Source organism: Crocodylus porosus, unplaced genomic scaffold (assembly GCF_001723895.1).
Source record: "Crocodylus porosus isolate Cpor-Errol unplaced genomic scaffold, CroPor_comp1, whole genome shotgun sequence".
NCBI lineage: Eukaryota > Metazoa > Chordata > Crocodylia > Crocodylidae > Crocodylus > Crocodylus porosus.
Genome location: NW_017728931.1, coordinates 6,189,456 through 6,199,643, shown reverse-complemented (window position 1 = coordinate 6,199,643; position 10,188 = coordinate 6,189,456). Strand labels below are relative to the sequence as shown.

Below are 10,188 nucleotides of genomic sequence, written 5' to 3'. Positions count from 1 at the left end.
GACAATATATTCATGGAACCTTTTTAGAAAAGGCTATAAATAAAGTCACAACAGGCTATGGATTATATTAGGGGCCAAATCTTATTGAGGTTTGCAGAGGCTCCTCTCTAGATTAGTAAAGATTAAAGAAAACCACTCTATGCAATGGGACTCAGTGCTCAGTCTAGAAAATCCCATTAAGCATCTCTGCAATACTTAGTTTCAGTTCTCAAACTGTTGATTTGTGTCTCCAGAAATAACATCCTTGTTAACAGTATATGGAGATGAGAGATAACAGATCTGATTACCTACCCATGAGCCCTCTTGTCTCTCTGCAAGTTTGTGTACACAGAGTCAAGCCCTTACCTCTCTCTAAAAGTGCAAAGTTTCAAGAAGTTAAATGAAGAGAGGATTGTTGGCGGTGGAATAGGTCTGGGCAAGGAGGGGTCTGGAGGTAAATGCAAGAAGGCAATAGTAACAAAAGAGAAACATTAGAAACCAAAGAGAAACATTTTGAGCAGACTATTCCAGAAGTCTTGAGGGATAAGTTTCTGAGTATAGCTTCTTCACTGATTTGAGATCTAGTGAGGGAATGATATGGCAGAAGGGAAAACTTATCATGGCAGCAGGTTTGCCAGGCTATAAAAGAGACCGTTTGGGAATATTTTAATGAAGGTTATCTCAAACAATAAAAATGGACCTTTTGTAGAAAACAAAGATTAAATCGAAGATTCCTGACCAGTGATTTAAATCAATATGATTTAAATCAAATCCACCCTGCCCTCTTAGGCAGGGATTGGCAACCTATAACTCACAGACATGTGGTTTCAGTGGCATTCAGTAGCAGGGGGCTTTAGCTGCAGCTGCTTTCTCCATGCTGCCTCAGGAAGAAGCAAGGGGTTAAGAGGGTTAAGGACGTCTGTGAGTGGGTCCAACACCCACCTGCCACTGGCCTGAGGTAGATCATTTCAGCCTGCAGCCAGAAAAGCCTGCCTACTGCTGCCCTCACATCTCTCACTCAGTATTATGCAGAGTACAGCAGATGGTGGTGCACAGTGCTGCTCTCATGATACTTTTGTGATGTTACCAAATTCCTGTGTTCAGCATCTCCATCCAAGATCCAGGAGAGGAAGAGCAGCATAGCAATAAAATTTAGAGAGGATAACAACTGGTAGGTGCTGTAAACACCAGAAGCAAAACAACAACAAAAGGCACAGGGTTACAACCATGGCGAGGCACTAACAACATGTGATAAAACTTGAGACATACTTGACAGCAGGCAGGACTGGCTCACATTCTATCACACCGTAACAAGTTTCCTGGGTCAGCCTTATGTCCCAGGACTGGAACCCAGGACCTGTAAGCCAAGGCAATAAGTGTTGACCTTCCAATTCAAAGGTCCTAGATTCTACTACTGATGAGCCAGTCAAAGGATGTTATGGTAAAAGGGTAGTCTATGAAGGGATTTCAGCTGTAATGAGGGTTGGATTAAAATGTTTGCCAATTACACCCTAGTACAGGGCCCTCATACCAATGTCCCACACAGCTAAATCAACATCTCTGATTTGGGTACCTGCAACACTGGCAGCTTCCTCTCCTAGTTTCATGACCTGAGGGCAGAATGCTAGAAAAGAGACTGTCTTCACATGACAAGAGGAGGATATTACAGGTGAGGACCCTACAGAAGAATATGTCTGCAGTGGATACTAAAACATGGCTTCACTTAGGACAACCATGGCCTGTAACACGGCCTTGTTTGTAGTGCTCCTCTGACACTTGAGATACACTTCTTAGCCAGCAGCATGGGAAATAAACATGTATAGTGAAGAGTTCAGTGCCCCCACTAGTGGTTGGATAAGGTAAAGATCTTAGATTGCTACAGCTCTGAGATGACTGATGCAGGCCTTTGGTCAAGTGTAAGAGGTTAAGGGTTTATGTCCTGTGTTTGCTCCCTTTTAGCAGGTGACATATTCAGCGGCAACGTAGTACACAACCACCATTGCCTTAAGGTCCTAACAACACCCCTGAAAATAGCCTTTTGAAGTGAAAAGTGTAGGCATTTCTGTTTTAAAATGAAAGAACAAGTTAAAAGCTTGAAACAACAACCAGAGTTTTACTTTAGCCTGATAAGGGGATATCTAGAACTTCTCCAACTGAAACATAAGACTTCATACCTCACGTTCATGATGGTCTCTGTCCACAGGTGATCTATACACAGCTCTGGAACAATTGACTCAGTTTCTGGTACAATGAAGGAGTCATTAGAAGTGTTGTTTGGTGAATGGCTAATATTTTGCCTCTTCGGTGACTGGGTATTACTGGAAAAGTTGAATCTCTGCACTCCTGAGAAAGACTGCACCCCTAATGCAGGGGAGTGAGAACGGCTACAAACCAATACATGAAATATTACTGAAAAGTAGGTTACGGAGTCAGGCAGGCAGTTCAAACATGTAAAGAATCTCTTTCTAAAAAGTGAGCCAGATGTTTATACATTAGCACTTTTCTCAGAATAACTAATTCAACGAGAGTCCTATTGCTCATATTACAGTCCTGGCACAGGAACACATTGACTCATTTGGAAGTAGTTTGGCACTGGCCTATAGCAAGGTTCAAAAAGAGGGAAAAACCCCGTTCTAAAATGTCCAATCCTGTTTTGTGAAAGCCTGTCCCCAGCCTGTCCAATGAATAAAATATTTATTCTGTATTTACACTTACATTTCTGTCTTGCACTATATCACATGTGACATTCCCTACCCTTGCCAAACAGGACTTCTCCAAGGCCAGATTCAAAGAAAAGATAAAGTGCTCCGATTTCTTAAGGAAGACATCAGAGTAGAAAACAACAGGGTTGGCAGTTGAGAAGGCAGAGGCTTTCCTCCAAAAAGGTGCCACAAAATATCTGCCAACATGGGTATGGAATTATCTCATGATCAGATACATTATCCAGAGCACCCCCACACTGTACCAAAGCCCACAGAGTGCTGTCAAGGACATGTAAACACACTATAACTCCTTATAAAGTCAAATGCAAAATAAGCAGAACAGCTTAGAGGATGACTGTGAAAAACTATCTAAATAAAAATGCACAGGAAAATAAGATATGGGAACAAATCGTGCAATTAAAAACAAGCACCAATGAAAACAAGGAAGAAATGAACTGCCACCCTGAGATGGCAGTATATTCCACATTCTGTGACTAACCTTACCACAGGCACACAGCAGCCACAACAGCCAGACTGCAAAGGAGGGCAATGTGCAAGTTGTGGGGCCCACAGCAGTTTGCACCAACAAAGGCTGCAGTGCTATACAAGATCTCTCTCCTTATCATGCTGTCCGGCTCCAAAAAGCAAATTTACAATGGCACCTTCATATTCAGAATATCTATTTGTGCCAGGAACTAGTGGAAAATTAGTAGTTTAACTGTATTTCAATCAAGTTAAGCCAATACAACTTACAGCACCCACCAACAGAACTGTTTGCTCAATTCCTGGCAGTTATACCTGAATGCAAGGGGGCTGTACAGGTATATGAGCAAGCCAAGATGATTCACAAGATGGAAAAACCCTGACACTTTTCACACCAGTAGAGCTCAGAGGACTGAGCAGCAGACATCTAGGAAGCAGTCAACTGTTAATATTTTTGTTGGGGGGGAGGGTGTTGAAAGTTTGGTCTTCATCACATTTAAAGGCAAGAGGAAAAACAACAAAAAAAACTCCACAATTTTTCTTTATTTGCAAATATCCTACCAACCATGGTGACATTAATTCACCAGAGAATTATATTCTATCTTTATACTTTGACATTTGTTTTCCTCCTTTGAGAAAAGCCTTGCTGTTAAGTGAAAATATGACAGAATGGACTCCAGCACCAGACTTCATAATCCTGGACAAACTAGTAATGGCAGATCCTGATCAGTCTCACAGGTCTCCTGGATTTATATTTTAGGCATGCTAGGTGCGCCTTGCCCCAGGAGGGTAATCAAGCAGTCAGGTGTTGGCAGGGTTTAGGATCCTTAAACATGGAATGGGGAGCACCTGGTGCCTCAAAAGGTTTATAAAGAGCAGTGGTTCTCAATCTTTTTGGTACCAGGGCCCATTTGTAGACATTGATGACCAGTCATGATGACCCAGAGCCCCTCACTCCCAACCCACTACCCCCGCCCCCCAGCCAGCTGGTGTGCGGGGCAGGGTGGGATGTGTGTAGTGTATGGGGGGCCCCCCAAGCAGCCCCCTGCAGGCTGGAACTCTGCCAGCCTGCAAGAGAAAAGCCACAGTTCCCCACATTTTTCGCCTTTAAAGGAAAATCCACTTTTAAAGTTTGTTTGTGATCCTTTCATATATTCTTGCAACCTACTTTTGGGTCACAACATGCTAATATAGAACATTAAGTGGGGAGACACTTGAGTGAGCCAGTAAGAAACACTGAGCAGAGATTTCTCTGAACATCCACCCCTTTTGACTCTGGGGGTGTAGATTGTGCTGATACCACCAACTGCTGGCCTAACAGCCTAGTGGCCCATGCCTCCTATCTCCCAGAAGTGTGAGCCAGCCACCAGGCTGCAGATAGTCTGGGCAGGGGCACATTTCATTCATCTTGCTGAAGTTTGCTAACAGGAAGAAAGAAATGCAAATCATGAGGTCAGAAAGAGAACAAGCAAGGAAACCTGATCCACAGCAGCGCTGCCTGGGCCATGCTAGCTAAGCACCAAGCCCAGCATCGCTTGCAGGGAATGGGGCCATGCCAGCCAAGTACTGAGCCCAGTCCTGTCCCCTGCAAGTGATGCCAGGCTTGGCAGCAGTGCTTGCAGCGGACGGGGCCAAGCTTGGTGCATGGCTGGCGTAGCCCAGGCAGTGCCACTCGCAAGGGATGGAGATGCACTAGCTGAGCATCAAGCCTGGCCCCATCCTGTATATGTGGCAGACAGGGCCGGGCTCAGCACTCAGCTGGCATGCCCCCATTCCGAGAGTACTACTGCCTGTGCCGTGACAGCTCAGCATGAAACCCGGCCCCATATGCTGTGAGCAGCACTGCCGAGCACCGAGCCCTGCTGCACCAGCCCGGCGCCAAGCCCAGCACCGTTCACAGGGGACAGGGATGGGCTCGGCCTTACGACTCGCAGCAGATAGGGTCAGGCTTGTCACTCAGCTGGCACAGCCCAGGCAGCACCACTTGCAGAGGATACTCAGCCCTGCCCCCCATGAGTGGTGCTGTGACATGTGTCCACCCCTGAGTGCCTAGGCCACCAACCCAAGATTTCTGATCCAAAAAGTTAGGTTGACTTATATACCAAATCTACAAAATTCCTAACTTTTTGGTTCAGAAAAATCTTGACTTATACACCGCGTCACTATACACTGTGAAATACAGTAAATGAACTGGACCTCTCCAGGGGCTTAAGCAGAGCCTAGATACTATCTCCATTTCAATGTGGACTGCAATGAAACAGGCATCTCAGTGCTAGGAGCAGGGTACCCTCCTGTGCACACTCAGAAGTCCAAGTACAGATGACTAGAGATCTTTTGCAGTACAAATGTAGTATCTAAAAGGATTTATAGGCTTAAGGGGCTTTGGGCCAATGAAGTGGGGTAGATTTTGATCACTTTTTGATAATTTGCTACATAAATTCTGCTTACATGCCATTTAGGTCTATAGTTTACCAAAATGGATTTGGTCCTTAGTCTTTCTATGCTTCAGCTCCCACATCTGCAAAAAACTTGTGGGTAACAGCACCGACTACCTCACAAGGAGTTGAAAAGATAAATTCATTTAAAAGGCATTCAGATACTAAAATACTAGACCCATGCAAGTATTTTACATGGACACGTATAGCGCATGCACTCTCTCACTGGCCTGTTCATTTACTAAATTCTACAAAGCACATTTGGCACCTACCTAAGAGCTGCCATGTTAGATATAGAAGGTGAACGGGAGTGCACACTTGGTGATGACCCCGACCGACTTTGGCTGTGAATAGAAGAATAGTTCTGGAAAGGAGAGGCCACAGGGGATTCGCCTTTGGAGAGACTCCTGAGATGTGCAGTCAAAGAGCTACTGGTGGCCAGATGCTGTGGTGTCCCCACCTGCTGAGAGAACTTAAGGACTGCATTCTGCTCCTGGAAGAGAAAAGAGAATAAGCTGTACGGCACAAGAAATGCAAGCAAGGCAAAACAGCCTGTGTCAAGGGGGTCACTAAACAGCTATGGATTTAGTCAGCTCAATGCAAGTTTAAATGTTACATGTTCAGACTGCTCAGCTGCTAGACTTCAAAACCCTGTGATCTAGTAAGGGCTAGAAGCAACCCCAGATAGACCCTTCCACGTGGCATGGAGGATGCAGGGGGGGAATGGAAGTGAAGGGGGCCTGGCACCCTCCATAAATCCATCCAGCGATGTCTATTCTCCTTCCACAAGTCATCTTCTTTGATCTTAATAAAAGAAAGTTAATAACTTGTTGCTATTTTCAACCACTTACATACAGTTAAACCACTCAGCAACATCAATCATCAGAGTCCATGACACCATTAAAACAGCACGATAAAAAGACAATTTGCTACCTAAATATCACCACCATGTGAAGTAGTTATACCTATACACAACAAGCTATCCAAACTCATCAGCTGCTTGCCCTATTCTCAAAACTTCTAACATGAGTAAGTGTTAAAGAAATCTAGTTTACTTCATTCTGATACTGGCACACAAGTAGAAGGCAAACTTATTTTCAAAAGTTTGTCTCCATCTATTGTATAGATTGGACTGGAGATATGCATTTTAAAATATACATACATAAGCAAACAACACTTGCTATTCATACATAAGCAAACAACACTTGCTATTTTACCTTTAAGTCAGCAAAACTTCCTACCTCTGGTTTCACTCTACGAAGAGCCCAAATAGTGTGCAAACTCTGAACAGTGTCATATGTCATAATGATGGAAGGTTCAGCATTGAGAAAAACTACTCTTAGGGTATAATCAGCAACATACTGTACTCCAGCAGAGGGAAATACACCTGGTAAAAAATTAAAGATCAGGTTAACCACATCTAAGGAGGACTATTTCTCTACCATTATTATTAGTTATTTAATGCCACTGTAGTATTTTGTGTCACCGTTTTTTTGCAATTTGGTTTTTCCCTTTATAACTTCCTATACTGTGGGACTGGAGAACCCTTTTGACACTTAAAAATAGATAATTAAGAAATCAGATGCAAGGGAGACCACCACAGTTTATTATATAACACGTTTAAATAAATAACAAAAATGAGAGTGTGGACTGCTTCTGCAAAGACAGAACTCTCAAGAAACCCAGTTTATATTCCTGCACCATCCTACTAGGTCATCTTGAGCAAGTCATTAAATCCACCCATGCCGCAGTTTCATTCATTTGCAAGAAAAGGATATATGGCGCTGACCCTCTTTGGTAAAGGTTTTCTGATTTTCAGAGAAGCAGCTCTGTACAGGAGTGCAATATCCATACTGCTTAGGAGGTACAGTTATGTATTTGTTGTTATTATTTTCCTTAAATTTCTTAATTCACAAGCGTAATACCAACACGAAGCCATGCTAGTTTTTCAAGGTGTCCTTGTTATCATCATACTCTTCTTGAAATGTCACACTGCAGACATATCATTCCTACAGTATAATACATTTCTACTCTTAGTTTCCCACAAATTTTTTTCTCTCATAACCATGCTAAATATTTGATGTGGAATTCACCAATATTCATAGTCTCACTGTTGGTAGGGTCGAAAGGGACTTGATCAGATCATCAAGTCCGACCCCCTGCCACGGTAGCAAAGAGTACTGGGGTCAAAAGACCCCAGCAAGGTGTTCATCTAGCCTCCTCTTAAAGACCTCCAAGGTAGGAGCCAGCACCACTTCTCTTGGAAGTTGGTTCCAGATCCTAGCTGCCCTGACAGTGAAGTAGCGGCTCCTGATGTCTAGTCTGAATCTACCCTCAGCCACCTTGTGACCATTATTTCTAGTCACTCCTGGTAGCACTCAGGGGAACAGCAACTCCCCCAATGCCTGCTGGTCCCCCCCTGACTAGTTTGTAAACAGTCACTAGAACCCCCCTCAGCCTTCTCTTGTGGAGGCTGAACAGGTTCAGGTCCCGTAGCCTCTCCTTGTAGGGCCCCTGCTGCCCCCTGATCATGCCGGTGGCCCTCCTCTGGACCCTCTCCATGTTGTCCTCATCCCTCCTAAAGTGTGACGCTTAGAACTGGACGCAGTACTCCAACTGTGCCCTGACCAGTGTCATATAGAGGGGGAGGATCACCTCCTTGGACCTCCCTGAGATGCATCTGTGGATGCATGACAAGGTGCGGTTGACTTTTCTGACTGCGTCCCCACACTGCCGGCCCCTGTTCATTTTGGTATCAATAATGACTCCATATTGTGATTGAGTTATTCACATCTCCATTTACAGTTTTTCATGGTTGGTTTTTTATGGGGTTTTTTTGAGAACGACATAACCTACCTCCAGATTTGCAAATAAGAGGTGTTATCTCATCTAATGGGTGAAGCATGCTGAACATAGTAGGTAAAGGTTCTCTGGAGAACAGTGGAAAAATACATTTTAAAAACCAGTGTTATTACAAGCACAGCCATTATTTAGGAGTTGCAACACTCTAAAGAATGGGAAACCATCAAACATAAATAGCTGAGGAATTTATTCCATTACTTCAGGTCTCCAAGTCTCACCTTACACATTAGTTACAAATTTGTTTATAATTATCTTAAAACAGTTTAGAGAGCCTTAACTGATATCTGAGTTAAATGAGAACCCCATACAGTTATCACCTAGATGTTACAAATATTAAAATTATACAGCTATAAGTTCAGGATATGAAATTATGATTATATCCTATTAAAACTGAATGAAAATTTAGACAGACAGAATTATCTAGGAAAAATTTGGCCAGAACACAAAGACTGAACATCTCATCTGACCCCTAACAAAATTACTGTCAGCTTAAATCTCTTTTGAAAGTGAAAACATCTGGTGAAATACTGCACTCAGAGTATACAGTGAAAGGTAACAAAAGGCCAAAAGTGATATTATACCTCCCTAAAACAAGCGCAGTCATAAATTTCTCAAGCATGCTTGTAAGTGTCACATTCTACATCTCTGACCTCCTACGTTTCTCATCAGAAAAAGTTTCCCACACTTGTCACAAACCAGGTACAGTATTTTCAGAACCACTGGTGGGCCCAAGCAAATAGATTTTTCATTACCAAAATTTAACTTGTCTTTTTATATGCAAAACTTGAATTAAACAAGTAGCCCTCAGAGAGAACACTTTTATATACTGGGAAAAGAGAGAGATTTTTCAAAATCCAAACAGCTAAACTATAGCTACCTATCTAGGTTTTTCAACATGCTTGTGGTTAAGACTAGAACTGACCAGGATTTTTTCAATGAACTGTTTTTTTGCATCAAAAATGTTTATTCATCAAGACTGAAACTTTTTGTAGGAAAAGAGTTTGACAGGTTTTTCAACTCACTTTTTTTCAAAACAAGCTTTGAAATTGAAGTGTTTCATTTCAACATTATCAGAATAGAAAAAAAGTTAAGTTTAAAACAAAATACGGTGAAAATCTAAACATTTTGATATTATTGAATCTAAATAATTCAAGTGCCTGAAACTAAAGACTTTAAATTCTCAGTTTTTGAAAATTTATAAGACTTCAAATTTCCAATCCAGTTTTGGATTAAAAAGCTGTTTTTTGTTTTTAACCTGGGAAACCTATGCAAGCTAGGAAAATGATTTCTTGCCTGGGGCCAATTCAGATGAGAGAACCACACATTCTGGAATAAATGTATAATGCTGTCTGCTTTGAAGCCATCAGCTACTTGCACTACATCTCATTCTATAAACCAACACTATATCCTGCATCCTGGCTGTATGCCTGCAATAGACCCAATTCATATCCCTGTGCCACCTGGGCAGAGAAGAAAACATACCAAGATCAGGAAGTTCTCCAAGTGCACAACAGTGAGAAAGAAACAGGCCTCTATTTCCTCCTCTGTGCATTTTTTAATATCCCACCCCACCACTGTGATCCTACTACCGAGGCAAATGTTAAAAGAAGCTGTTGGTAACAACTGGGAAAATATTCCTCCATCTGTCATGTAGCTTCAGGGACAAGAGAAGCTAAACGTAATAAGAGCAGGAGGAACTCATCCTCCTGCATAACACAAATAATTAC

General features: G+C 42.6%; 1 protein-coding gene across 3 annotated transcripts in view; it reads right to left on the bottom strand.

The window, feature by feature from the left end:
• ANAPC1 (anaphase promoting complex subunit 1) overlaps positions 1-10,188 on the bottom strand; it is a 92,559-nt gene that overhangs the window by 72,418 nt on the left and 9,953 nt on the right. For all 3 annotated transcript variants that reach the window (XM_019544098.1, XM_019544096.1, XM_019544095.1), the window contains exons 7-10: positions 8,456-8,529; positions 6,841-6,986; positions 5,872-6,092; positions 2,154-2,363 (exon numbers count right to left, since the gene is read on the bottom strand). In XM_019544098.1, the coding sequence (XP_019399643.1) occupies positions 2,154-2,363; positions 5,872-6,092; positions 6,841-6,986; positions 8,456-8,529 (651 nt within the window). The remainder of the gene's footprint in view (positions 1-2,153; positions 2,364-5,871; positions 6,093-6,840; positions 6,987-8,455; positions 8,530-10,188) is intronic.